The sequence below is a fragment of the Giraffa tippelskirchi genome, chromosome 10 (assembly GCF_054371585.1).
Source record: "Giraffa tippelskirchi isolate mGirTip1 chromosome 10, T2T-mGirTip1v1.2.pri, whole genome shotgun sequence".
Taxonomy (NCBI): domain Eukaryota; kingdom Metazoa; phylum Chordata; class Mammalia; order Artiodactyla; family Giraffidae; genus Giraffa; species Giraffa tippelskirchi.
Genome location: NC_137284.1, coordinates 8,592,016 through 8,619,282, shown reverse-complemented (window position 1 = coordinate 8,619,282; position 27,267 = coordinate 8,592,016). Strand labels below are relative to the sequence as shown.

The following is a 27,267-nucleotide window of genomic DNA, read 5'->3' as shown; positions in this document are numbered from 1 at the left end:
AGATTTTCTGACCTTGATTAACCCAGATCTCATGGCAGATTGAGCTTTTCTTTTCATGAGGACATTGTGTTACTTGGGTTAGGAGTATAACCTCATGCTAACAGAGCCGACTACAGCGAGATTGGGAAGCTTGGGGCTCGGGGCTGGGAGCTGTTACTGAGAGAGACACTCACAGAATTAGTGTGGGTTGAGGTGCCATGACACACTGACTGCCAAAACCAAGGTGTTTCCTATTTTTTTTGTTACCCCTGGGGTCCCCTCAAGGTTCTTTGAGTCAAAGGAAACGTGGCTGTCATCACCAGGGCTTCCCTACTGGGAGCTTTCCGGAAGGAAGGGAAAGAGGGCTACTCTTGACACGTTGGCTCAGACCCCGACACGTTGGCTCAGACCCCAGAGAGCAGAAGCCAACTTGGTGTGGGCCATTTGGTCTTTGGAGCATCTCAGCCTGCCAGCGTCAGCTCGGCCATCCTATTTCCCACCTGTCTCTTCTCCCTGCCTCTTCCTGACTGGCTGGAAGACACCAGCACCAGACAAATGTCGCCTTTTAACACACTCCATGGCCAAGGCCAAACTGATCCTGGCCAAATCACTCTGTTTAAATTCAATCCCAGCAGCAATCCCTAAACGACACACCTTGAAGAAGCTAGCCTCTTCAGGGCTCTAACCAAGCTTAGAAAACTCCACGCTCTCCCAGGAGGGCACTCTGCAGGCCCAGCGAGTGCCCTCGGGGAGGAGCCCTGGCAGCTGCATTCAGGCCCCATCTCAGTGCTGCTCCCCACTGCTGCCCCTGAGGTGGTGTTTAGGACTTTTTGCCCCTTCATCCAAGATATCTCCTGGGCCAGAGAAGAAAGCAAGGAAAAACCTGGGCTCTAACAGGAAAAGGGAGTGAAGGTCAGAATCAGGTTCTCAAGGGTTGGAAAACCTGTCTCCCATTTGCTTTCCAGCTCATGAAAGCTCTGGGACTTCATTAAAGGGAGAAAAAGACAGGTTGACTTTCTCCCCATAAAATATAGCCTAAATTAGGTCTCCATACCCCCCCTCAAACAAAAAAAAAACCACAACACAACTGGATCCGCTCCTGTGCAAGTGGGAAGGCCTAGAAGTTACCAAAACCCCACCCCCGATTTTCTGGCCCCCGCAGAGGGGATGGGGTTCATTTCTGTCCTTTTTCTCTATAGAAATGTATGGTTTGGAGTCCCTGATTTGTTTCACAAAGAGAGCGTGAGTGTGTGTAGGTGGATTTGATTAAAATTGGCATCAGCTATATATAGGAGTGGCTTCTTCTGTCACCACCCCGAGGCCCAGGAGAGAAAGGCGCACCCACGAGTGCCGAGCCCTCTGACTTCTGTACGTCGGAGGACGGTGGGGTCCCCCTTCAGAGCTCCCTGCCCCTTCACACAGACCACACTGGAGTCTGCTTCGTCTGAACCGTAGGAGCAGCTCAGGTTCTAAATATTCATGTCCATGGGCTCACGCCCCCTCCTTCGGAGGCACCCAGCCAAAACTGTCTGCTTGTTGGGGGGCTGGATCTGAGTAGACAGTGCCTAAGAGAGCAGCTGGCTCATCCAGATGCTGCCCCTGAGGGTACAGGTCAGGAGAGCCCCGCTGACCTCACACTGACCCTTCTTGCTCTCCCCCTCGGGTCCTTCTCAGCCCTTGGGGACGGGCATGGAAGATCTGGACTGCCACACTGTTTCTTCACCCTGCCTGTTTGCTCTTTCGGGAAAAGCATCCTAGCAATGGATCTGTTTGGAGGGGACCTGAGGGGAGCAAGCTGAGCGGGCATGACCCCTGCTGCTGTTTTATTTTCCAGCTGTTCCGTGAAGTAAGAATAATGAAGGTTCTGAACCATCCCAACATAGGTGAGAACCGTTGTCGTTCCTCCCCCTCCCCCACCGCGCGACTCCAGTTCCCACACGTAGTCCTCCTCCCCGAGGCGCAGTGCCGTCGGGAGTCTTCAAGGATGCCTCTGGGGAAGCCCAGCTCAGTCCGGCTCTGCCCCTGGCGCTCAGGGCTGTCCTTAGCGGTGTGGCTGCCACGAGGGGAGCTTGTCCTCGGGAGAGCAGGAATGGGAGGGGAGGAAGTGTTTGTTCTGAGGATGCCCCTGTGCATGTCGGGGCTTGACGTGTGGCCCCCTGCTGCTGCTCTGACTCAGAGCTTGGCCTTTTCTCTTGCAGTTAAGTTATTTGAAGTGATCGAGACTGAGAAAACTCTCTACCTGGTCATGGAGTACGCCAGTGGAGGTAGGTATGGAATTGCCTCTTGCTCCTGTGTCCCTGCCTTCCCCAGCCCCAGCCAGCTCTGATGTAGACCCCACTCCTGTCACTTGCAGGAGAGGTGTTTGATTACCTAGTGGCTCATGGCAGGATGAAAGAAAAAGAGGCTCGAGCCAAATTCCGCCAGGTGGGTGTGACTCCCTCCCTGGACTGTGGGCCCAGCCTCTGCTCTGGGGGGTTGGCAAACAAGGAGTAGCTGCCTGTCTTTCAGCAGCCTTGGAGGGTCCTTTGGGCTTTGCTTATCAATGTGGCAGATTGGAAGTCGGTCACAGGATCGCAGCTCCACCAGCCCGTGTGGCCCACCTTCAGGTGCCTCCGGGCTGACCCCTCTTCCTTCCTTTCAGATAGTGTCTGCTGTGCAGTACTGTCACCAGAAGTTTATTGTTCATAGAGACCTAAAGGTAAGTCATGCTCTCATCGCCCGTGTCTTTTGAGTCAGGGCTGGGTCGTTCAGCTCTGTCAACAGTGACAGAACCGTGACACCCTGATGTTTGGGGAAGCTCTAGCCTGTGATTTTTTGGAGATGATGAGGAAGCCCCTAGGGCTGCTTCTGACACAGGCCTGTGTGGCTGGACTTAGGCTCCCATTCCCACCATCGAGCAGAGAGTCTCTGCCATTTCACCTCTTCCAGTGCTGCCAGGCCTGGCAGCCAGCCGAGGAAACAGAGTTGACTGTCCCACAGCTGCATCACAGCTGCTTTGCAGATGTGAGCGCTCCCATCTCTGTCCCCCAGACGTTAGTGTGTGAGACTGCCTCTGGGTCTTCCCGGCCCCCGAGTCCTCGCAGGTGACCACGAGTGACCCAGGCGTGACAGGGAAGCTTTCCACAGCTCACAGCCGTCAACCTTCAGATCCCAGCCCTCACACAGCTCCCTGGGTGAGGAGTGGCGTTTGCCACCCTCCTCCAACCCAGCTCAACCTCTTCACACAGATTGGAGGCTGCCCTGGAGTTGGTGGGAACAGTACTGAGAATGAAGATGGCTGCTTCTTTATTCTCAGCTCCGTCCTGTCCAGCGCCTTGGTGTGGTCCGCTTGGTTCCTTGACATTTTCCTTCTTACCTCCCAGGCAGAAAACCTGCTCTTGGACGCTGATATGAACATCAAGATTGCAGACTTTGGCTTCAGCAATGAGTTTACCTTTGGGAACAAGCTGGATACCTTCTGTGGCAGTCCTCCTTATGCTGCCCCAGAGCTCTTCCAGGGCAAAAAGTACGATGGACCCGAGGTGGATGTGTGGAGCCTGGGAGTTATCCTATACACACTGGTCAGCGGATCCCTGCCTTTTGATGGACAGAACCTCAAGGTGGAGTAAAGTGCAGGCTTAGATCATTTGAATTCTCATTTCTTCTCTTGGCCTCTGGTCTTGTCCCCGACCTCTCACCTTCACTGCTTTTATACATTTTTCCTGAGCCAGAGCTTCAAAGGGCTTACAAAAGGTAGCAGCTATTAAAAGGCATTATGTACCCAGCGTAATAATCTCAGGTCTTCTCTTGAGGGCTGGGATAAATTGTATGTTTGTTCACCTCTCCAAGGCACTCAGAATTGCAAGCCTTGGGCTCCTGAAGCCCGAGGGCGTGGGGTATCTGACAGCACTGCCTCTCTAGTGAGGGGCCTTGTCCCAGGCCCTCTGCCTCCTACCATATTTCATTTCTATCTGCCTGGACAGTCAAACTATCAGGAGCCTGGATGTTAGGTTTCTTAAACCCTTGGCCTTGGGTGATTTAAATTTCTCTCCTACAGGAGCTGCGGGAGCGGGTACTGAGGGGGAAATACCGTATTCCGTTCTACATGTCCACAGACTGTGAAAACCTGCTCAAGAAATTTCTCATTCTCAATCCCAGCAAGAGAGGCACTTTAGAGGTGAGCAGCCTGAGACTGTCTGGCCAGGTCCTGGGTCCCAGGGAAACCTCCAGGCTGAGTTCTCCCTCTCTGCCCTTCTCCTTCCCTTTGCTCCCCAGCAAATCATGAAAGATCGGTGGATGAATGTGGGTCACGAAGATGATGAATTGAAGCCTTATGTGGAGCCACTCCCAGACTACAAGGACCCCCGGCGGACAGGTGAGGCTGTGCTGGGCAGTGAGGTTGAGCCTGCCTGGGACTCTGGACCTGCCTTAATTGTGTGCCCTCCTGTGCAGAGTTGATGGTGTCCATGGGTTATACGCGGGAAGAGATCCAGGACTCACTGGTGAGCCAGAGGTACAACGAGGTGATGGCCACCTATCTGCTCCTGGGCTACAAGAGCTCCGAGGTGTGTGCCCCTGCTCCGTTCCCATGTGTGCCATCCTCTGTCAGCAGCACCCCTTGCTTCTAGCAGCTGTTGAGGGCAGACGTGCATCTCCGAGTAGCTATGTAGCTCTGCTCTCTACTGACTGATTTTAAGCCCCACCTCTGGGGGCGCTAAGGCCCCTCTGGCCTTTGCTTTCCCTGGTGGTGTCAGACTCCTTTTCTTGATTCTTAGCCTGCTCAGGAGGTATTGGAGGATGTCTTTGAGTCAGAATGCTCATTCTTAACGCACGTGTGTGTGTGTGTGTACGTCCGTCTGTGGGCAGGGGTCTTTGTGGGGAGGTCAGTGTCACTTTCCCCTTTCATGCACTGGAGAAGGAAATGGCAACCCACTCCAGTGTTCTTGCCTGGAGAATCCCAGGGACAGCGGAGCCTGGTGGGCTGCCATCTATGGGGTCGCACAGAGTCAGACACGACTGAAGCGACTTAGCTGCAGTAGCAGCAGCAGCAGCAGTGTGTCTTTGGCTGTTTGTCAGGGTCTGCGTTGCTACTTGTTTTTCTCTGTGTTTATCTAAATGCACTTTGGTCTTGCAGTGGGTATGTCTCACGGGAGCCCAGGTGGATTTGTTTCAGGCAGGAATGTGGCATGGAGGTGGGATCATCCACAAAGAGCTCTTCATCCCTCCCTCTTGTGTTCTGGCAGCTGGAGGGCGACACCATCACCTTGAAGCCCCGGCCTTCAGCTGATCTGACCAATAGCAGTGCCCCTTCCCCCTCCCACAAGGTACAGCGCAGCGTCTCCGCCAACCCCAAGCAGCGGCGCTTCAGCGACCAGGGTGAGTACTTCCGAGAGTGGCAGGTGTGGGGCTCACCCCTCTCCTGATGGGTTCTGGGGGCTTCGGATGGCACAGCCGAGTTTCAGTCCCTGTTCAGCCCTTATTAGCATGTCCTTGGGTGATCACTGTACTTCCCTCCACCTGGCAGTTCCCTTCCGCTGGCAGCACGGTAGGAAGCATGAAGCACGTGGTGGGTGTTCGGTGTGCCTCCCTCGCCCTTACCCGTTCCCACCGTACCTCTGGCCCAGCAGCTGGCCCTGCCATCCCCACTTCCAATTCCTACTCTAAGAAGACTCAGAGCAACAATGCAGAAAACAAGCGGCCTGAGGAGGACCGGGAGTCAGGACGGAAGGCCAGCAGCACAGCCAAAGTGCCTGCCAGCCCCCTGCCCGGCCTGGAGAGGAAGAAGACCACCCCCACGCCCTCCACGGTGAGCCACGCCCCCTCCCTCCTCCTGGCCAGCCGTGCCCTCTTTCCAAGGCCCCCACCCCACCTTCTTGCTATGGGGCCTGCCCTCTGCAGGCAGCTCCTTCTTTAACCAGACCCAGCTTCCTTTGGCTGCCTACCTGACCTTCCCTCCTGGCCCACTTGTGCTTACTGTAGAAAACCCTGCCCCCCAGAGTCAAAGCAACATCCTTTCTCCCCACCCCCCCCTACTGCTCATGGTAGAAAGGGGAGAAGGGAGCCAGTTTTGTGACCACTTGGTTTTCTGTGATGCAGCTCTTGCCCTTCTTTCCCACAGAACAGCGTCCTCTCCACCAGCACAAACCGAAGCAGGAATTCCCCCCTCCTGGAGCGGGCCAGCCTCGGCCAGGCCTCCATCCAGAATGGCAAAGACAGGTAAGCGGCCTGGCCTGCCTGCCACCCCCAGATCCACGCCCCCAGCGGCAACGTCATCAGCAGCCCCCTCCCCTCCCGCTCCTGGAGTCCCGTCCTGGCTCTGTCCAGTCCAGCCGTCCACATACCAGCACCTCCCTGCTCTCCCCCCCATCTCCTCCTCCCTGTGCTCCTGTGACCGCTTCTTGCGGGGTACCCAGTGTGGCTCCATGACCATCTCAGCCACCTTCCTGCTTCTTGACCGCAGCCAGGGCATGGCAACTGTGCTGTCTGGGCATCAGTGCCCAGGGACCCCGGCTCAGGGCAGAACCCAGAGATGCCCACCTGAAGGGTGTACACTGAGGGTGACTCCAGCTGTGCCTGTGAGAACAGAAGCCCCTAACCTTGACCGTCGGTGTTGAGTTCCTGGCTCCTTGTCCTCTGAGCGTAATGAAAACTCCCCTTAGCAGCACCCTGCTCTTTCTGGTGACAGCACATCCTTGATCTTAGAATTCCTAGGAGACCCGTGCAGCCCGGGGGCAGTGGCCTCCTGTCAGCTTTCCTGCACTCTGGGTTTCCTTTCCCAGGCTCTGGCCCACTCGCCTTCCTTGCCCTGCCCTCCGCTCCCCAGCCTTGCCTCCCTGGGCTCTGACTTGTGTCCCATTGCTGCTTCTGGGCCTGACCTGCATCCTGCCAAGGCTCCCCTCTGGCCCTTCCCGCCCCCGCCTTGCTTCCTAACCAAGCCTCCTGCCCCCACCCGCCCCTAACCCAGGCCTCTCCGCTGCTTTTGTCTCCTAGCCTAACCATGCCAGGGTCCCGGGCCTCCACGGCTTCTGCTTCTGCCGCGGTCTCTGCGGCCCGGCCCCGCCAGCACCAGAAATCCATGTCGGCCTCCGTGCACCCCAACAAGGCCACTGGGCTGCCCCCCACGGACAGTAACTGTGAGGTCCCGCGGCCCAGGCAAGTGCACTGGGGCAGTCGATGTGCCTGCCGCCCCCAGCCTGCCCCCTCCGCCCCCCTACAATTCCTTCCTACCTGGGGGTCCTGCTCTGTTCTTGTCATCTTAGCCACAAGAGACGGCTGTCTCCTGCAGCCGGGAAGTAGAGGGAAGCAAAAGTAGCTTACCGCCCCTCTTCTCCTCCAGTTCTCCCTCTCAGAACAGACATGCACGAAGCCGCCCCGAGGCTCCAGAAGGAAGCCTTTTTGTTCTGAGCCTTCCTGGACTTCCTTAGGACCCAGGGACAGTCAGCATCACAGGGACTCAGTCCTTGAGGGTTGGTCAACATTGTCCCCTGGAGGTTCCAGTCTGCCTAGCTCCCAGGGAGCTGCTCCTCTCCAGCCTGTACTGCTCTCCACACATGTATCCTTCCCTGCCTCCCTCCCTCCCCGAAACCATCTCCTTCCCCCTCCACCTTACCGGCGTCCTCAGTGGTCACATCCCTTCCTTCTGTGTCCTCTGTGATGGCTGCCTCCCTCTGCCCTAGCTTCCCCCTTCCCTTTTCCCACCCCAGGGCGCTCCAGCCGCTGGCGGGGGCCGCCTTCTTGTGCCCTGATGCATTTCCCCCACCCCCACCTCTTTTCCCACAGCACAGCCCCCCAGCGTGTCCCTGTCGCCTCCCCCTCCGCCCACAACATCAGCAGCAGTGGTGGAGCCCCAGACCGAACTAATTTCCCCCGGGGTGTGTCCAGTCGAAGCACCTTCCACGCTGGACAGCTCCGGCAGGTGCGGGACCAGCAGAATTTGCCCTACGGTGTCACCCCAGCCTCTCCCTCTGGCAACAGCCAGGGCCGGCGGGGGGCCTCGGGGAGCATCTTCAGCAAATTCACCTCCAAGTTTGTACGCAGGTGAGTAGGGGCCTAGGGCAGCAGAGAGGCTGAGGCCAGGCCCTCCACCTGCCTGGGGGAGGGGATGAGAACACCTGGGGTTAGAGCTGGGATTAGGTCCCTAGGGGGTTAGCAGCAGCCTCAGGAAGCCTAAGAAAGGGAGCCTTGTTGGCACCTGAGGCTCTCAGACCTGTCCATCCCTCTCAGGCCTCCCCAGCTCCTCATACACACCCCTTGTTCTCTGGCCCAAGCAGATGGCCGATGCCGCCTCCTCTCTAGGAGAGTGTGAACTCAGATGCTAAAATAAAAGCCCCCCTCTTCTCTCCTGGGTTCCCATGGAAACTTATATTTGGTGACGCAGCTGCAAAGTCATGAGGCCTGAGCCAGGCTGGGCCGGCAAGGAGAGTTTCTCCTGGTCTCTTGTCTCGCCCCGTTTAACCTCCTTGCTCCCCACCCAGTTGGTTTTGTCTGTCGCAGCCATATTCATCTGCTGGGCTGGAGGCGGGGTGGGGGCGGTGTGCCATGATGAAGGCCATGAATTAAGTAACTGCTGGGGGCCCGGGGTGGCTCCCATGCAGCCTGCTGCACTCTGACGCTTTCCGGTGTGGGAACCAGGGTGGAGATCCTCTTCATGAGGTTTCTCACTCCTGGCCCCTAATGACCCATAGAACAGCGTTCATCCTTGAGGTGCATCCAGCAGTCCGGCCTTGTGGGGTGCTCCCTGTCTCCATCCCCCTGCTTCCTCAGCCACCTTAGAGTAGCTCAGGATACAGCAAGCAGGAGGCTTGGAGAGAGGGGGTTTGCCTGCCCTTCCTCCTGTACTTTGCTCCACTCAGCGTAGCCATGCTGGGCCCCTTTCCACCTCGGATACAGCTGTGGGGCTGCAGGGTGGGGCGTGAGCAGATGGGGGTGTCTGGGACTCTAGTCTCGCTGAGCGGCTCTTCCGAAAGTGGGGGTGACCCTTGAACCTGTAAAGCCCACTCCCACCTGCTTATCCACATACTGTCTTGTTGGTTTTTTTTTTATTTCTTTTTTTATTTTGTCTTTTTTTGTTTTGTTTTTTTAGAAATCTGTCTTTCAGGTTTGCCAGAAGGTAGGCGTTGAGCCCACTGTGTGTGTGTGTGTGTCTGTGTCCTGTGTCCTGCCTCCATCACTAACGCACCTCTTCTGGCTCTTGCGCCCTCCTCCATCTGCTAACCATGTCCGTGTGACATTCTCTCTGCCATCTTAAAGGGAAGACGACGGCCTCTGACAGGGTGGCCCACGAGGCCACGTTTGCCCACTGAGGGCAAATGGCTCTGAAAACGATGGGCCCGTCCCCCAACAAGGGGGACCTTCTCAGGGAATTCTCCCTTTAAGATTGTCTCCTCCCCCCGGCCCCCTACCCCGGGTTTTGGTCACAAACGTGATGGGCTCCTCCTCCGGCCGTTTCCCGTGTCTGTGCATGCGCTCTGAAGAAGCTTTACCCGGGTGAGAAGTGTGTCTGGGATGGTGTCTCCCTCTGGGTCTCCTGGGCCTCCTCTTCCCTGGTGCCCTGAACCACAGGGCTGTGTGGCCTCTTGCCCCGGTCCTCTGGGATGGCAGGACTTCAGAGGCCCTGCAGGGACACTGGGGTGTCCAGGCTTCTGCCTGACGCCTCAGGCCCAAGGAGCCTTTGCCTCTCGAGTGGGGCACAGCACCCCCTTCTGGCAGCTCCGTGGAACAAGCCCACGCCTCCCCCACCCCAGCAGACCTAGGGCCTCCAGCCTTTTCTGGGCGACTCGAGCCGCATCCTCTCTGGTCTGTGTTCTCCAGTTACGGCCTGTGGCTTCCCAAGAGCCAGGAGCTGGGACGTCCTACCCCTGAGCCCTGGCAGCAGAGGGAGATCCCCCCGCACTCAGGCGCCTGCCTTCCTGGGCCGACTCCTGGTTCTGCTGCCCCCAGCCCTGCTTTCGTCCTGTCTGGAGGCCTGGGTGGGCCGCACACCAAGCTGAGGAGCAGGTGGGAGCCCTGGTTCCCCAAGGCCGTCAGCCCAGGCCCTGCCCTGGGGTGGGGACATCTGACAGGCACCCGGTGCCCGGCTGACAGACAGCCAAGACAGGGTCTCCAGGCTTTCCCCCTTCCGCCCACCGCTCCCCACCCAGCTCTTCACTGCATGGCTGGCTGTTGACTCATGGGGCCCCAGTGGGGGCCTGCCCTGCAGAGTTCCTCCACCCACAGGTTAGGAGCCAGGTGGGGCCGGAGAGAGCAGCCCGGCTCCTTCCCCTGCTCAGCGCAGGCGCCTGCTTGCAGCGCGCTGGTTTGCGTTCGTGTGTCTGTCGTCTCTTTGTGTTCCTTTTACATGTGCCGCTGCTGCTCTCTCTCTCCTCCATCCTTGCTCTCCTCTGCACTCCCAGTTCCCCGGCTCCAGGCACCCATCTTCCGGCCAGGAGCTAAAGAAGCCGCTCAGCGGGGCCAGACCTCTTCCCCACCCACCCTTCCAAGGTGTCTGCCCTGCCCTGCCCTGCCCTCCGTCTCCCTTCTGTATCAGCAGATGGCCTGGCAGGCAGGGGAGTTATAAAAGAAAGAGGGAGGCAGGCTTGTCTCCAGCAGGCCTCAGGGCCCTTCTCCCCACCATCCAGCCCCAGGCACTGAGCCCCAGGCACATTCCCAGCAGGTCTTAGCTCTTTGAGCCTCCCAAAAGAGGCCTCTATTTATCCCCTCACCCCTTCCCTCTAAGTGGAGCACAGTTCTGAGACCCAGCCCTGGGGCCCTAGAGCAGGAACCCCCTCCCCAGAGCCCTGGCTGTGGGCTGTGTGCTCCATGAGCACCGGCACGTCCACACCCTCCTCCCCGGCTCCTCCTCACTGGCATGGATCTCCGTGTGGGGAGGGGCAGCTCCACCCCCCCCACTGTGCTGGGCTCCCTGTTGGAGAGGGACAGTCAAGTTGCCAGCGTGAGGGGCTGCGGGCCACCGAGCCTCACGGCCTGCCAGTGATGGCAAGTGGCCTTTTGGGCTTGGGTCCTGCCCACCCACCGGTGGCACCTCCCCGGACCCGCCCTCTCAGAGGTTCCAGCACTAAACTCTCCCTCGCTCTGTTTTTTGAGGAACCTGAATGAACCTGAAAGCAAAGACCGAGTGGAGACGCTCAGGTGAGAGAGGGCTGGAGCCAGCGCCGGCCCTGTCGGGCCACCGGGCTCGCCACGAGCCTCCTGCTCCTCTCTTCCTTCTGCCGCACGGCTCTTCCTCCCGTGCTTCTGCCCTGTCCCCACCCTCGTGGGGCCTCCCTCTCCTCAGAGCACCCCTCACCCCCACTGCAGCAGGTGTGGGCCCTTCTCCTGAGATCGGTAGATTCTGGAAGCAGGAGCCCCAGGCCAGGTGGTTGGGGCTACAGACTCCCACCCACGGACAAGCTCAGCTCTCGTGAAGCAGCCACTTCTCTCTGTCTGGTCTGTGAACTGCTCGGGGCTACTGTGCACTGCTCCCCGTTCTTCCCTGACCCTCCCCTCTTCAAAGGAAAGCATGGAGCTGTCACCTCATCACCCCTGGCCAGGGGCTGGCTTCGCCTCCCTGCTCTGCCCTGAGAGACGGGGGTGCAGGACTGCCCGCCCTCCTCGCCCCGCTCTGCTCCCCGGGCCAGGTCTAACCTCCCTCTTCCAGCACTGCTGCCTCCGGGGCACCCTCCCGCTGTCCTCTCTGGTCTCAGGGTCCATCTGCCAGGGGGGCGCTTCCGTGGGTGGGACACCGCAGCCCCTGCCTGACGCCCGCCTCTGCCCTCTCCGCAGACCTCACGTGGTGGGCAGCGGTGGCAACGACAAAGAGAAGGAAGAGTTTCGGGAGGCCAAGCCCCGCTCACTGCGCTTCACGTGGAGCATGAAGACCACGAGCTCCATGGAGCCCAACGAGATGATGCGGGAGATCCGCAAGGTGCTGGACGCCAACAGCTGCCAGAGCGAGCTGCACGAGAAGTACATGCTGCTGTGCATGCACGGCACGCCCGGCCACGAGAACTTCGTGCAGTGGGAGATGGAGGTGTGCAAACTGCCGCGGCTGTCTCTCAACGGTGTTCGGTTTAAGCGGATATCGGGCACCTCCATGGCCTTCAAAAACATTGCCTCCAAAATAGCCAACGAGCTTAAGCTTTAATAGGCTACCAGGAGTGGGGGGCGCGGAGGCGGCCAGCTGGACTTAGCTGCTGGGGCCGGCGCTCCGCCCGCCCCGGGCCAGACTGCAGAGATGGATCGGTGTGTCTCCCCTGCTGGCACTTCTCCTCTCCCCACCCTTCTCAGTTTTTTCTTCCATGTTTGTGGGGGATGGGAGATGGTTCTCTCCCCCTCCCCACGGTTACCCCTGCCCAGATATCCCCCCTTCCCCCCCCCTCCCACAGGAGGCAAAGGAAGGGGAGGGAGGGGTGGGGGGGCAGGGCTCCCCCTCGGTACTGCGGTTGCACAGAGTATTTCGCCTAAACCAAGAAATTTTTTATTACCAAAAAGAAAAAAGAAAAAAAAAATTCCCAGCGGCCACCTTTCCTCCCTGCCCCATTGGGACAGTCGAGACTGGATCTGTGGGGTTTCCCGGGAGGGTGGCTCAGGGCTGAAACACTCTCAGGCAAGAGTGGTGGAGTTCCCTGTCAGGCCCTCCGCCAGGCCCACTTTGGGCTTCTCCCCTTTCCTCTCCTTCCCCTCCAAGCAAACCACCAGAGGTGGCCTTCCCCTGACCTCAGGCCCCTGGGCTGGAGGCCTGGGTGGCTGGGGGTTGGGGCGGGGGTGCCGCACAGCCCAGAATCGAGGGGCTGGCGGTAGCCTGGGGCTGGCAGGCTAGGCGCGGGGCTCGGCCTCCCTCCACACTGTATCCTCTGCCCCTCCTTCCCCAGAGGCTGGGCATTTCCTTCCACAAGCTGCTGTGGGGACATTTGTTCCCCTCCTCAAAAAGTCTGTGCCATCTTCTCCCACCCCCCTCCTGGGTAGAAGGCGGGGCTGACCCCAGGGCTGGGAGAGGGGAGGGGACCGCAGGGCAGATGGACTCCTCTGCCCCCAGGGGGCCGCCTGGGCTGCTAGTCTCCGGAATAGAGACGATGGCATTCTCCTTTCTGGGAGAGCCTTTGTCTGAAAGCACAGCCCCCTTGCCGGTCCTCTCCCCACTGCTCCTCTTCATTGGCATTAATCTGGGCACCAGCTCGTTCCATAGCAGTGACTTCCCTCACCACTCATCTCTTGGCCTTGCCTTCTCTTCCTCACACTGTCGCCCCTCCTCTCAGGAGACACTGCCCAGGGCCGCCTGGCCGAAGCTGCGGAGGGCAGCGGGGCCGGGAGCCTCTGCCCTCCACGGGGTTGGGGGACAGATAGGCCAAGGGCCTCCCAGCTTGCTGACCTCCGCAGCCAGTGTGGGAGTGGCTGGTTATGGGCGCTTGGCTGGTGGCAGCCGCTGCATCCCTTAATTTATTTCTCTGCTGTTTCTGTTCTTGAGAAGTTGAGGGGAGGGGGTCCTAAACAGAGGCTGCCTCTACCCTCACCTGAGTTGTACATTTTTTGTGATGGGTTTTATTTTTTATTTTATTATTTTATTTTTTTTTTTTGATTTATGATGACTCCACCCCTACTCATCACCCCACTTCCAGGCCTGGCTCCATGGCAAGTCGAGCCCTTGGGTCCCAGGAAGGGGCCTCGCCAACCTCAGCCCTCCCGCCCCAAGCCCTGACTGTGGGCTCCGGCTCCTACCAAGGGCTCCCGTTCCTCCTTCCCTCCCCCTTCCTGCCCTATGGAACAGCCCGGGTGCTCCCAGGGGCCCGGAGGGCAAGGCTTGGCTCCCAAAGGGGGTGGTGGCGGGGGGGGGGGGGCTCCCAGGCAAGGTGGCCCCTCCCCACCCAGCCCCCCTTCCTGCACTTAAGTTTCTCCCCTGGATCAAACACGTAATAAAGAGAATGTTTGGAATCTGAGCTGCCTCCTCCTGTTTCTTATCCCAACTGGGCAGGGACCTAGTCCCCATGGGCAAGATATGGCCCAGCCCACCTGCCTTGCAGGGGAGAACTGATTTCTGTCTGGGGCCTGGGCAAGGGACAGTGTTGAGTGGACCAGTGGCCCTGACAAAGACACTAAGCCTGGGACCCTTAAACCAAAAGAAGATTCAGTGAGCTTGAAGGTTTTATTTTTAAAAAACATTGAAAAATAAACCCATGTCTGCATATGTTCCCAACCCTCCTTTCTCTAGGCTCGTGGGCAGGGGGGCGCCCTCAGAGCTCCTCAGCACTCCCCACCCGGCCCCTGAAGACAGGAGAGCTACCTCTCTGGCCCCAAGGGACCTCTCTGCCCACCTCCCCCCTCCAGTGCCCTCCCCACCTCACCCAGACTTATTGCTACAAGAAGGGAAAGAGGAAGAACAGTCAACACATTAAACTGTCCTCACCCCCAGCCCCCACGCTATGGTCACTACCCCTACACACGAAGGGCAGGACCAAAGGCCAAGCCCTGGCAGCCTACGAGGCAGCCATTCCAGTCCCAACCAGGAAAAGAAAGTACCCTCAGGCCAGCTCACAAGGCCCCAGACCCTGGCCGGGGTGGGGGTGGAAACAGGCTTGGCCACCAGAAACAATGTGCAGAACCCACAGGGCCAGCTGCGCCCGTCGCGGCAGCTCTGGGTCCTCGAAAGACCTGGCGCGAGGTCTAGTCCCTTCTGTCCTTGGTGAAGCCGGAGGTCCCCAAGGACGCCCAGCCAAGGGGTTCTGGAGCCTCTGGTTGGTGGAGAGCCTTGGGGCTCAGAGCGAGGGTGCTGGAGGCTCCAGAGGGGCTCCAATCAGGGTGGGTGGGGGCTGAGGGCCAGGGCGGGCACTGTGGCGGGAGGCAGCCAGGGCAGGGCGGATGAGAGGTGGTGGCGGCTGGTTGGGGGCCAGACGGGGCTGAAGGAAACGGCCCTGCTGGAGTGGGGGTGGCTGGCGAAGCAGGGTGGGGGCCGTGGGCAAGGGTGGCCTCAGCAGTGGGGGCGGCTGGGACAGCGAGGTGGGAGGTGGAGGAGGGGGTGGCGCAGGGGGCCCCGATCGGGGTCCCGACGTGGAGACGGATGTAATCTGGACCTGAGAGGCGACAGAAGGGTGAGAAACCAGGTTCGAGCGCGCCCTCAGCCCAGTCTTTAAGGACGGAGATGGCTCCTCTCCTCTCTCCTCTGAAGCATTTCTCTCTCCCCTTCTCACCTCATCATCTTCCTCTAGGGCTGGGGCTGACAAGGGAGCCCCTCTCCTAGCCTCCTCCATGGGGATCGGGGCTCCAGGGGCCCCATCCTGCTCGGCCTCCCACTCCTGCAGCACCTCCTCCAGATTGAAGCGGCGCCGGTAGCTCACAAAGAAGGTCTTCACCTGGGTCAGAGTCTTGTTCCCAATCACCTCTGCAATAGCCCCAAAGTCTTTGCCATACCTACGGATGGCTGCAAGGGTCAAAAGGGCAGCAGAGTGTGAATACCGCCTTAGATCTAGTTACTTCCCTGATCCTTCCCCTCTGCCCCAGCTCCCTGGGGGGAAGGAGACACTCCTGGGGCCCTCTGTTCTCCCCCGAGCCTCACCCACCTTGTACGGCCAAGAGCTGCTCATCCGTGGTCCAGCGGGAGTTGAACTTGGTATTGGCCTGGAGAGCAAGGCATGGGTCCTTGAGACTCAAAAATAGGGGAAAAGAGGGCCGCTCTCCAAACAAAACTCCCCTTTTCTTGCTCTGCCGCCAGCCAGAGCCCCTCCTGCCCCTAAATGTGAAGAGCAGCCTCACCTCAGGGGGGCGGAGTGGATCAATGCCGCCCTCCAGGGCTTGGCGGAGGCTGCTGTTGGTCTGCTTCATGCTTTGCACCTGGGAAGGTAAGTCAAGGGAGGGTCATCAAACTGCACGCCAGGAGCCCATCAATAGCAACCCTCACCCAGCCACCTACCTTATCCCTCCCTCACAACCATTCAGTAGGGGAGACGCTGGGGTTGGCCCTTTTTCAAAGACCAGTGTTCTTATTTTTTTTTTAATGCCCAGAAAAGAACATCAGGTTACCCAGAAGCCCAGAGGATGGGGAAGATGCAGGCTTGGCCACCACACAACCTCCCTTACACCTCAGCTGCCCCCAGTCAAGAGTTCCCAGCTGCCGACTGTCCCCTCACGGCTCCTCCTTTCCCTGGGCCCCCTACCTGGCGCTTGAGGGAGATGAGCTGGGAGTCAAGGCCTCGAAGCGTGAGGTTGGCAAGGTCCGGGCTTCCTGACACGGCAGTGAGGCCCTCGGGGCTAAGGTACATGCCTTTGGGCGGGCGCCTCCGAGTTCTCAGTGGATGGTGGCGGTACTGGGAGCCCTGGGCCTCCTTCTTTCCTGGGCCCGGGCGGGCATTCAGGGGCCGAGAGGGCAGCGGCTGCTAGGGAAAGGAGAGGCGGTGGGTGGTGCAGACCCCAAAGAAAGGGCGGGCCAGTGGGCGGGTCAACAGAGTTCTGCCCCCTCACCTCTCTCTTGGGGTCTGCAGCGTCTGGCTCCCCCTCACTCACGGCTCCTCGTCCCTCTTCAAGCTCATCACTGCTTACACGGGGGCCAAGGAGTGGGTGAGGCAGGGACTAGGGCCTGCAGGAGCACCGTTTACCCCCACCCACAGTTTCCCCAGGCCCCCACCTGTCTTCCTTGTCCTTTCGGCCCCCTAGCCGCCGAGCCTGTCTGTCCATCACACTGGTCCGGCTGCGGGTCTTCTTCCAAGAGTAGTAATACTTCACCAGGCTGGGAATCAGCTTGTCAGGCAGCTGGGGGTGGGGGGGGGCAACGCCAGAAGCTGGAGCCCACCTAAGACTCCAGGCCCCGGGAAGGCTTATCAGAAAGGGGCCAAGGAGCGTCGACGGGGTAGAGGGCTTTACCATCTGCTGTATCCGCTGGAAGCATTTGCCATGGAAGCCAAAGGCCTGTTCAAACAGCACCTTGTCCTCTACCGTCCACTCATCCGGGAATGGGGTGAAGTTGGCCAGGTCAGCCAGCGACTTCTCTACATCGTGTTTATGCCACAGGAGCATGCCCAGCGCCTGGCCCAGGAGAGAGGACGACTCAGGCTCAGCTGCCCCTAGCACCATACTGTCTCCTCCCGGAATCCCTGCGGGGCCGAGGCTCACCTGCTCGATGTTGTAACCGTGTTTCTCCTTGGCCATCGCAATGTACTTGTCAACTGCAGGGGTGGGAGGAGCCAGGTCTTGGAGGAGGGGTTACAACTCCTAACCCAGGCCTGTCCAGACAGGGGTATGCCCCCAGAGGCTAGGCCCCTGACCCTGAGCCCCAGGGCAGGGGTTGAACCCACATCTCAGCCTCTAGCCCACTTCTGAGAAGAGCCGGCCAGCAACTGATAGGAGAACCAGGCCCCCAGCTCCCAAGAGTATGCATGAACCCAGGGTCCCACCCCACTCACGCTTGGCATCTGACACACAGTGGTTGGGGGACCACACCAACATCCCCTTCAGCTCCTTGTTACTGTAGCGTGCGGGACTCTCTGAAAGGCAGAGGACAGAGAACACTATCACCCGGGTGGCGCTGGCCTGGACCCATGGCCAGAGGGCAGCGGAGTGAGGCCTGTGAGGTGAGGCCCAGAGGAGAAGGAGGGGCAGAGAACCAGACAGGAAGGCAGAGCAGGAAAACGAACCATGCCACAGGGCTAGCCACCCACCCCTGCCTGTCCCACCAGTGGGTGCCAGTCAAGGGCTCCCCCAGGTGGGGCCCAGGGCCAAGCCGTGGGCCCTCAAGTCCCCTCCCTTCACAGCCTGTCCTGCCACTCACCAGGCTTGCACTCCGGAATTACGGCCTGGTAATTGGTTCCAACGCGGATCATGCTGTCTGTGGAGCCAGGGGGAGGCAGTCAGGACTCCAGGGAGGGAGGGCGGGAGGATGGGAGGATGTGGCGGGGGAGGTGGCTGGCCTGGAGTTCTCCTTCCTGACCACCCAGGGCCCCCACCTTCCAGGAGGCTCACTTTTCCCTGATCATCTCCTCAGTTACCCTCAGTCACAGAAGGAACTGGAAAAGGGAGAGACCTTGCCTAACTATAGCCCTAGGGGGGTGGATAGGGGAGGTTAGGGGCCAGTTTTAAAGCCCAGGCCCAGCAGAGCCCTTTGTTCTGACTTGGGGGGGGGCAGGGGGGTTGGGGGGGTTGGAGGGCTGCCCCTAGACCTGGACCACAGCCCTGCAGGGAATCCAAGGCTCCTCCCCACCACATGAGCCTCACGGCTTGGTGTGGAGGTGTCTTTCCAGCTCCTGCCCCGGCCAGACCTCAGTCCCCTGCAAGGTGGTAAGGTATGAGGAGCTGCGAAAGGGAGGGACGCCTGAGTACCTCGGAGACTGAGGGCAGGGAGGGGGCAGGCAGGACCGCCTCCCCGGCAGCTAGGGGCCCAGCCTCCAGATTCCCTGTGCCGGCTTGGAGGGAGCAAAGCAGAGGCTCCGATTCAGGGAGGGCAGAAACCATGCCTAATAGTACCCCTAGGGTCGGCAACTCTCCCCCGCGCCCCCCGCCCCAGGCCGGTGCGCCTTTAACCCCAGGCTGCCGGGCTCACCGTGCGAGTGCTCCTCCTCGCTGCTGTCATCCTCCGAGTGCGGCTGTCCGCCGTTGGGCGCCGTCTTGGCCCGGCTGCGGGATAGGATCCCGGAGCCCGCGCTCGGTTTCTCCATCACCGAGGGCATTACCCCCGCCCAGCCGCCCCGGGGGGGGCGCGGGAGCCTTCGCAGAGCCGCGGTGGTTGCCGCGCTCGCCCGGAGTGCCGTGCCCAGCCCGGCCTGGAGGGGTCGCCACTGAGGCTACGAGAGGCAGGAGGTCAAGCGTGGCTAGGGTCCGGCGGGGCAGAAGCCCAGCGGGCAGCCCGGCGCTCTCCGCGACCCCCAGAGGTGAGGGCGTCAGAAAAGTTTGTGTAGAAGTGGGGTACGCGGGGGAAGAGCCGCAAGGTCCGGTGCGGCTGCGGCGCGCTCGCTCGGTACGCCCCCACGGAATTGGGGTCTCCCCAGAGAAGTCGGGGCAACCTGCCCTCGGGGCGCCCTGGAGCCCCAATTGCCCGCCTGCCCACGCAGTTCAGCGAGCGGGCGCTGCGGCGCAACTGCCGCCCGCCCCCGCCCCTCCGCGCGAGCTCCGCGTCTCTCGGCTGCACCAGGACGCCCCAGTCCCCGTGCGGGGACCCCCGTCCGGACCAGACCCCCCGCCTGCGACGGCAGCCGGCGGCGGCGGCGGCGGCGGGACGGCGCGCACGGCGCGCGGCGCTGGGGCAGAGTTGCCGGGAGGCGGGGGAGCGCAGCCGCGGGCGCCGCCTCGCACCCTCGCCGGCGCGCTCGCTCGCTCGCTCTCCCCGGCGCGCACGGGCTGCTCGCTCGCCCGCCCGCCCGCTCTCCGCCGCCGCTCGCTCCTCGCGCACACAATGAAGCTGCTGGCAGGGAAGTAGTGCCGGCTGCGGCCTCAGCACCCCTCCCCCAGCCGATGCCTCCGCCAGCTGAACATCTGGCCCTGGGGTGGGAGGCAGGGCCCGGGGGGCGGGGCCTGGGGGCCGGGGCTAGACCTCCGGGGGGTGGGGTCAGGACCCGGGTGGCGCGCGCTTCCCTCTGCCGGCCCCCGGGGCTGGCAGACTTGCCCCCCTGGGGGAGACCCTCTGCCACCCCACCCCACCCCCAGGAGTAGCCAGGGGTCAGCCCCACCCACGCGCACACCAGCCCCACACAGCAGCGGGCTCAGGTTACCGCCGCCTGCCCCGGGGGCCCTGAGGCCGCCTGCCCGCCCGGGTGGAGCCCAGCTTTTCCTTCCATTTCCCTTCCTGCCAAGGAACTCCCCGCCCCCCCTTCCGCAGGGGGGGACCCCCCCACACACACACACACTTCATGCGCCCTTGGGGGCCAGAGCGGATGGGAGGCCGGACAGGCGAAGATTGAATTCCTCCAAGAGCTACCGGTCCAAGGAGCGTGGCTTCTGGTGTGCATCTGTGGGTCCCTAGGGGTCACCTCAATTCCCTTTAACGGCTGCAGTGCGCACCCCAAAACAGTGGCCCATGGGGTTGCGGGATGGGGCGTGGGAAGTACAGGGGAAGACCTGGACTGCAGAGTGAGGGGGAAGCTGGGGGTCTGTCCTCCCCCCCCCCACGCCCGCCCCGAGTTCACTGTCACCCCAGCTGGGAGGAGAGCCCCCTCCCCCAGGACGAGCACGGGCAGAGTGACAGACCGGGAAGCGGGTAGCGCGGCACAGACGGAGAGGGGGGAGGGGGTGGGCAGAGACTTTCAAAGCCAGACCCAGCCACCCTGCCAGGCACACAAAGAGCCAGCACACACACCGGCGGCGGCGGCTCGGAGCCTGCGAGCCGCGCCGGTGCCCGTCCCCGCCGCCCCAGGCACGTGCTGCGGCGCACACAGGCCGAGGCCCCCTCCCGCCCGCGGCCCCTCCCACCCGAACCCCGGACTCCCAGACGCACCTCCGCCCGGGCACACCCCGCTGTGCCCAGGCTGAGCCGAGCCGGCGCTCGCACCCTCCTCTCCCTTCCCTTCCCTTCCTCGGCCACTCTGTAATCAGATTCCTAAATTTAGAAGCAACCCCGGGCCCAGCCAGGGGTCCCCGCCCCCACACGCTGCCTGCGGCCAGCCGGCCCGGGTCCTGCGGTCGGGCCACGACCCGGCCCGGGCCTCCAGGTCCCTGGGGCTCCTGAGGGCGGCCGGGCAGAGTGAGGCCCGACCCCACCCGGCTGCGGTGCTGTCGGGCCACAACTGGGGCCACCCAGCCGGCGGCCACGTTGCCCGCCACACCTCCGACCAGAGCGCTGGGACCTTTTTCCTCCTCTTAAATCATGGGTTGGGCACCAAGCCCCAGGGTGGGGAGGTCTGGATAGAGGAGAACGAATAGGCCAAGGGCAGGTCTGAGCTGTGAAGTCGGCTACAAATGAAAAGAGCCTCCTCAGCCTAAGCACTCCTGAGTGGCAGGGTGCCACCCCACCCCCAGCACCTCCAATCTTTAGGGAGCCTCTGTCTCTGTCCCCTCCCGCCTGGCAGGCAGCCAGGGCTGCTCACAGCTCTCTCCTATGATGGAGTCTTCCATTTTGCCCACAGCAGCCCCCCATTAGGCAGGGCCTCGGCTGGGTCCCCCAATTCCCCCTTGCCTCTTTTCCATGCTCGTACTCAGGGTCCAGGGCCCAGCATCTCACCTCACCCCCAGACCTCAGCATCGTTCTTATTCTGGCCTCCCTCCTCCCAGGCTGCCCCAGGTACCCCCAGCCACCAGCATCCCTCCAGCCTTTGCACTCTGCCCCCCATAAGGAGGTAGCTGTGTTCTCACTTCTCCCTGGAGCCTGGAGCTCAGGGCCAGAGAAGATTCTACTCTGGAGGTGGGGGCAGGGAGAGAAGGTTTATGCCTTGGAGTTGCAGAGGAGGGGGGGAGTCCGCAGACCCTGGTGTGATGAGGCTTCTGCCTAGGAGGTGGGACGCCACATGGGAAGGGTATCCTAGGAATTTGGGGATGACTGTGGGGGCCACGATGTCCAGAGAGGAGGTACATTCCTAGTGAGCAAACCTCCCCAAGGGGCATCCTTGCAGGGTTAGGAGGGGGAGGGGCAAGGCCCCACCCTCCCACCTGCTGCAGCCGCCCCCCCTACCCAGCTGGCCCCCTCTTTTGTGCAAAGCCACACAAAGGACAAGGGGCCCCGGCCGGCCTGGCCATCTGCTCCCAGCAGCCAGAAGGCTCTTAAAGAGACAGCACCCCCTCCCTGCCCTGGGGCTGTAGGGTGCGATAGAGCGGGCACTCCAACCAAACCTGGTCTCAGCGGTGCCCCACATGCCGCCCACTTTTCCCTGGCTCCCCCAGCCCCAGGTGAGAAATCCTCCTCTCCCAGAGCACCGAGGTGCCACGTGGCCTGGAACACAAGGGTGTGGGAGGGGGAGCAAGGAGGCAGCCAGGGACCAGCCCCTCCTCTCCTGCCTTAGGCGGAGGGGCCAGGGGAGCTCAGCACGGGGGTCCCTCGGCTCCCTGAGGCCACCTCAGAGCTTTGTGAGGGCTGGGCCGCCGGTCTCCTGGAGTGCCCTCCCTTTGCCCTTCCTCAGGGAGGATGCTGGTGCTTGCTTTTTGAGGCCTGCAGGCCGCTGGGCAGAAGCCCAGTGATCTGATCCGGGCACATTTATTTCCTGCGTTTTCCAGTTGAGGAAACTGAGGCTTGGCACAGCCCCCACAGGGGCCTCCACAAAACTAAAGCCACAGGCTGTGTCCGAAGGCAGGCTCCCACCGCCCACCCAGGCCAGATAAGGCTCCTTACCCCTGAGATCTCCAGGGAAGCCAGAGCCTTTGCCGCACTGCTAGGGATACAAGTTTACAATATTTGTGTGATTGTTTATTTCTCCACTGTCTCCCTGCTGAGCCACAGGCGGGGGATTAGGTCCTCTGTGTTCACTGCTGTGTTCTCAGCGCCTGGTATATAGTAGGCACTCAATATTTGCTGAATAAATAAATGCCAGAAGCCCCCAAATCCTTCCTCTTCACTGTTCCTCTGTCCTCTGCGTGTGAGGCATCTCACCCCCTCCCTCCTCCTCGAGGTGAGGCAGAGGGGACAAAGGTCGAAGAGGGATGCTGAGAGAGAAAAGGAGGGTGACCTTGAACAAGGCATCCACCTCCCCTCTCCCTCCTCCCAAAGGCGGGGGCGGCTCCAGCCAATCCCGAACCCGTAGCCCTGCCAGACAGACTGGGACTGTCCTGAGCTCTGGCCAGGCCAGCCTGGCCGCTGCGGCGTGGTGCCTGGGACCCTGGCCAGGCCCTCGGTGGCCACAGCCAAGGGGCTCAGCTTGGGGAGGGTGGCAGGCAGGCGGGCCCTTGGGTGGGGGAGGGAGGGTGGCAAGATCTCAGGAAAAACCTGGCTGAGCAGCTGGGGGAGTTGGACAGGAGGCCGGGGGAGATGAAGCTGGGGAAATGGAGAAGGTGGGCTATAGCGCTGAAGGAGCGTGGGGAGAGCGGGGGCGGGGGCTCCCTCCATGGCCCACATCCCCTCAACCTTCCCAGACAGGACCTTGGTTCCTCCCTCCCTCCCAGGCCTCCCCCCTCACCGGGCCCACACTCCCACCGGGGGTGAAGAGACTGCGAGGTGACAGAGGTGACAATCCGGTGCTTGGCACTGCCTCGGCACTGTGGCCGCGTGAGGAGGGCAGGGAAAGGAGGCCAGGCCTGCGCATCTGTGAGCGGCGCTCACCGAAGCAGGAGCAGGCCCGAGGTCAGCAAGGAGAGACCCCAGGCTTCCTGACACCCACACCAAGGAACTCTGACTCCCCCGAGCAGAGCAGAAATGAGGGTGGAAGTTCAGAGAGACCTTAGCGGAGAGACAAGAGAAGGCGACGGGGTCTCCCTGGACCCACAAGGGGGCAGCTTCCAGACCTGGGAGCCAACTCTGTTCCTCTGGAAGCCAGGAAAGGAACCTCCTCCCCTCGCCCTCACCTGGGCCACAGCTGGCGCCCTCTGGCGGTGACAACGTGGACCAAGGGGGCCCACCTCAGCCAGGCCACAAATGTCTTCCCAGGGAGTCTGAACACGGGCACCCTGAGAAGCCCACTCTCCGGGAGACAAGTGTGTGGGGTTAAGATCCTCCAGGGCCGACTGAGCTTTCTATCCAGTCCCCAGTACCTCCCCTTGGCCCGTAGCCCCCCAGAACCTCCCAGAACAAAGTGGCGTGGAGCCGAAACCCCTGGAGAAATGGCAGAGGAGAGGGGGAATCGCAGGGAAAGTGCAGGAGCTCCCTGCCAGCCAGGGAGCTCAGACCCGGGGTGAGTCCTGCCTCTGCTTCTTGCTTGCTGTGTGGCCTGGGGTGAGTTACTTGCCCTCTCTGAGCCTCAGGTCCTCCATCTCTCAGAGGGAACAGTAACTGTGACCTCATCTGATTGTTGGAAAGGTCCAAGCATCATCTCAGATGGCATGTCATTCAAGTCTCCATCAAAGCTGGCTTCCTTCTCAAGCAAGGGTCCCCTCTTGAACAGCCCCCAGCAGAGCTTGAGAACCCCCTCACGGCTCTGTGAGGCAGCCCGTGCTCTCTGGACCAGCTGAAGGCCATTGCTATGTGGCGTTCCTAGGCCTCTGAACTAAAAGGTCTTTCTTTGTGACCTTTGACCCTTGACAGCCTCCCTCTGACTGCTCTTCTGTTCCAGATTCCTGCCTTCGGTGTGATCTCTCCATGGAAATATAGCTGGAGAAAGATCCTCAGATACCGCTTTGATCAGGCCCCACTCTTGCTCAATAACTTTCCATGGTTCCCTATTGCCTTCTGGACAAAGTGGAAACTTCTCTCCCAACCGAGTACTCAAGGACATTCCAGCCTGTATCTGATCCAGCTGAGCAGATCGAGCCCTACCCCAGAATACCCCATCCCCCCTGCAGACCCTGGCCCACTCACTTGCACGCCCCCTGCCCGGCTGGTCCCTCGAAACTGCTGGCTCCTGGTGGCTGGCTCTGCTCTGACATGGCCCATCCAGGGCTCCTGGCTTAGCTGTGAGCACCCCTCCTGCCCTCCCCCCAAGCTCCCCTGTTCATGCTCCCCTTCCACCACCCCAGCCACTGCATGGCTGTTAGCCCGTGACCTGGCCTCTAGCTTCCAGAGGGAATCGAGGCCTCTGGGAGAAACCCACTCCAAGGCCTGCCCTTGTACCCCAAGATTTCACTCCTTCCCTCTGACCTCCAGTTCCCCGTGTGCCTCCCCCCTTCAAAGCCAGCCTCCCTCCCAGGCTCTGCATCTCCCAGACACACACACACACACACACACACACACACAAACACACACTCTCTCTCTCTCCTGTGAGTACTCAGGACCTAGTGCCTTGGTTTGGTCCTCATTTACCTCTCCTCCTTCACGGTTGTTTCCCCTTCAGCACATTGATCTGGCTAAGGCCCTCCATCCCAAGACACTCCCATCCCCCATGTACACCAACACACTAACACACAATCACCCCTTCGTCCCAAGTTCACCTTTAGCTACTCCTTTCAGCTGGGCTTCCCTTGTGGCTCAGCTGATAAAGAATCCACCTACAATGCGGGAGACCTGGGTTCAATCTCTGGGTTGGGAAGGTCCCCTGGAGAAGGGCAAGGCTACCACTCCAGTATTCTGGCCTGGAGAATTACTTGGACTGTATAGTCCATAGGGTCGCAAAGAGTCGGGCACCACTGAGCGACTTTCACTTTCACTTTCAGCTAAAGCTACTGCTGCCTTTTCTCTCTTTTAAAAGCTGGGCTTCCTTAAAAGGGCTGTTTGCACGCTCCATCCTTGTCCTCACCTCCCACTCAATCCGCAGCCTGCTGCAGGGTTCTGCCCCCTCAACCACTCCACGGAGACCGCTCCTGCCAAGGTCACGAGTGGCTGTCACCTCTAAACCCAAAGGACCTTTGATGGGCCTGGACTCAGTCCACCTCTGGGCCAGACAGACAGAGAGGGTCACCCCTGCTCCTGGACACGAGCTCCCAGCTGACTCCCATCCTCTCTGCCACCAAACCCTTGTCGGTGAGAATTTGGTCCCAGGCCACACCCTTAACCCCCTGGGCTGTGGACACTGCAACCTCCATCTCTAGCCTTAGCCTCTGCCCCTGGCTCTGGACCCCATACCCTACCAGCTGCCTTCTGGACTTCGGGGCTCAGTTTTCTCTTAGACGCCACAAGTTCAACCTGCCCAAAATGGATTTCCACCTTTATATTCTTTTTTTTTATTTTTAATTTTTTAATTAGTTTATTTTCTATTTTTTAACTTTACAATATTGTATTTGTTTTGCCATACATTGACATGAATCCACCATGGGTGTACATGTTTTCCCCTTCCAGAACCCCCCCTTCCACCTCCCTCCCCATCCCATCCCATCCCTCCGGGTCATCCCGGTGCACCAGCCCCGAGCACCCTGTATCATGCATTGAACCTGGACTGGCGATTCGTTTCACATATGTTAATTTACATGCTTCCATGCCATTCTCCGGAGAAGGCAATGGCACCCCACTCCAGTACTCTTGCCTGGAAAATCCCATGGATGGAGGAGCCTGGTAGGCTACAGTCCATGGGGTCGCTAAGAGTCGGACACGACTGAGTGACTTCACTTTCACTTTTCCCTTTCATGCACTGGAGAAGGAAATGGCAACCCACTCCAGTATTCTTGCCTGGAGAATCCCAGGGACGGCAGAGCCTGGTGGGCTGCCGTCTATGGGGTCGCACAGAGTCGGACACGACTGAAGCGACTTAGCAGCAGCAGCAGCAGCATGCCATTCTCCCATATCATGTTCTGATTTCCACCTTTAAAATAGATAGATTCGTTGTTTGTCAGACACTCAAAGTCATGTCAGACTATTTGTGACCCCCATGGACTGCTGCATGCAGGCCTTCTGTGTCCTTCACTATCTCCCGGAGCTTGCTCAAACTCATATCCATTGAGTTGGTGATGCCATCCAACCATCTCATCCTCTGTCATCCCCTTCTCCTCCTGTCTTCAATCTTTCCCAGCATCATGGTCTTTTCCAATGAATTGGCTCTTCTCATCAGCCAAAGTATTGAGATTTGCTTCAGCATCAGTCCTTCCAGTGCATATTCAGGATTGATTTCCTTTAGGATTGATTGGTTTGTTCTTCTTGCTGTCCAACGGACTCTCAACAGTCTTCTCCAGCAGTAAGATAGATAGATATAGATATAGATACTTAGTTTTCTTTATTTACTTATTTGGCTGTGCCAGGTCTTTAATTGCAGACGCAAGATCTTCCATCTTCACTGCAGCCTGGGGGATCTAGTTCCTGACCTGGGATCGAAGCTGGGCCCCTTGCATTCAGAGGAAGGAATGTTAGTCACTGGACCACCAGGGAAGTCTCAGATGTTCGCCTCCTGACTACCTGTTTGCACTGCCTGCCCCCTCTCCCCACCAGTCCCCAAAGTAGAAACTTGGAAGATGCCCTGGACTCCTTCTTCTGTTTCACTTCCAAGTCCAACAGTCTCCTATTTTCGTCAGTCTCTTCCCCCACGGCCACTGCCTCTCACTCCATGAATGAAACAGCCTCCCAGCAGGCCTCCCTGCCTCCTCTTTTGGCCCCCTCTAAACTATTCTTTCTTCAGCAGCCAGGGGAATCTTTCTCAAGTCCAATCTAATCAAGTCAGCCCTCTGCTTTTCAGTACCTTTTGATAATCTCCTTCAAAACCGGGCCTGCTGACATCCCCTCCCCCTTTCCCTTTCTCCTTTGGGGATCCATGTGGTGCTGTGGAGTTGATCCCACCCCAGTGTCACCCCTGGGTATCACGACTGGTTCAGAAGTGGACTAGACACCTAAGCTGGCCCAAACAGCGTGTTACAAAAATGGACGAAGGCCAGGAAGCTGAGTCAAGAGGGCACCAGGAAGAGATGGGGAAAAACTGGTTTCTCAGT

The 27,267-nt window shown here is 60.0% G+C and overlaps 2 protein-coding genes across 59 annotated transcripts in view; one reads left to right on the top strand and one right to left on the bottom strand.

The window, feature by feature from the left end:
* The window catches only part of MARK2 (microtubule affinity regulating kinase 2), a 53,835-nt gene extending 39,970 nt beyond the window's left edge, over positions 1-13,865 (top strand). For 8 of the 50 annotated variants that reach the window (XM_081532779.1, XM_081532775.1, XM_081532793.1 and 5 more), the window contains 15 exons: positions 1,814-1,862; positions 2,178-2,243; positions 2,333-2,403; positions 2,621-2,677; positions 3,342-3,578; positions 4,016-4,135; positions 4,234-4,333; positions 4,411-4,523; positions 5,202-5,334; positions 5,586-5,764; positions 6,077-6,174; positions 6,949-7,110; positions 7,738-7,995; positions 11,041-11,085; positions 11,719-13,865. In XM_081532779.1, the coding sequence (XP_081388905.1) occupies positions 1,814-1,862; positions 2,178-2,243; positions 2,333-2,403; positions 2,621-2,677; positions 3,342-3,578; positions 4,016-4,135; positions 4,234-4,333; positions 4,411-4,523; positions 5,202-5,334; positions 5,586-5,764; positions 6,077-6,174; positions 6,949-7,110; positions 7,738-7,995; positions 11,041-11,085; positions 11,719-12,079 (2,049 nt within the window). In that variant the 3' untranslated portion in view covers positions 12,080-13,865. Of the gene's footprint in view, positions 1-1,813; positions 1,863-2,177; positions 2,244-2,332; positions 2,404-2,620; positions 2,678-3,341; positions 3,579-4,015; positions 4,136-4,233; positions 4,334-4,410; positions 4,524-5,201; positions 5,335-5,582; positions 5,765-6,076; positions 6,175-6,948; positions 7,111-7,737; positions 7,996-9,040; positions 9,068-9,768; positions 9,955-10,349; positions 10,438-11,040; positions 11,086-11,718 lie in introns of all 50 variants that reach the window. The other 42 variants (XM_081532761.1, XM_081532759.1, XM_081532765.1 and 39 more) reach the window with 18 other exon arrangements.
* Positions 13,866-14,060: 195 nt separating this feature from the next.
* On the bottom strand, positions 14,061-22,190 carry RCOR2 (REST corepressor 2). Of its 9 annotated transcripts, none has more exons than XM_081532816.1 (12): positions 22,166-22,190; positions 18,455-18,695; positions 17,687-17,743; positions 17,322-17,402; positions 17,032-17,084; positions 16,783-16,944; positions 16,547-16,671; positions 16,384-16,456; positions 16,080-16,298; positions 15,679-15,756; positions 15,486-15,543; positions 14,061-15,346 (listed from the first exon to the last, which is right to left on the bottom strand). In XM_081532816.1, the coding sequence occupies exons 2-12, from the start codon at positions 18,579-18,581 to the stop codon at positions 14,685-14,687; spliced, it is 1,695 nt and encodes a 564-aa protein (XP_081388942.1). In that variant the 5' UTR covers positions 18,582-18,695; positions 22,166-22,190; the 3' UTR covers positions 14,061-14,684. The 9 variants fall into 9 exon arrangements, with proteins under 9 accessions (XP_081388942.1, XP_081388934.1, XP_081388938.1 ...); XM_081532808.1 differs by lacking the exon at positions 22,166-22,190 and adding an exon at positions 20,342-20,421 and having other exon boundaries at positions 16,384-16,453; positions 18,455-18,689; XM_081532812.1 differs by lacking the exon at positions 22,166-22,190 and having other exon boundaries at positions 14,061-14,999; positions 15,117-15,346; positions 16,384-16,453; positions 18,455-19,391.
* Positions 22,191-27,267: the final 5,077 nt, after the last annotated feature.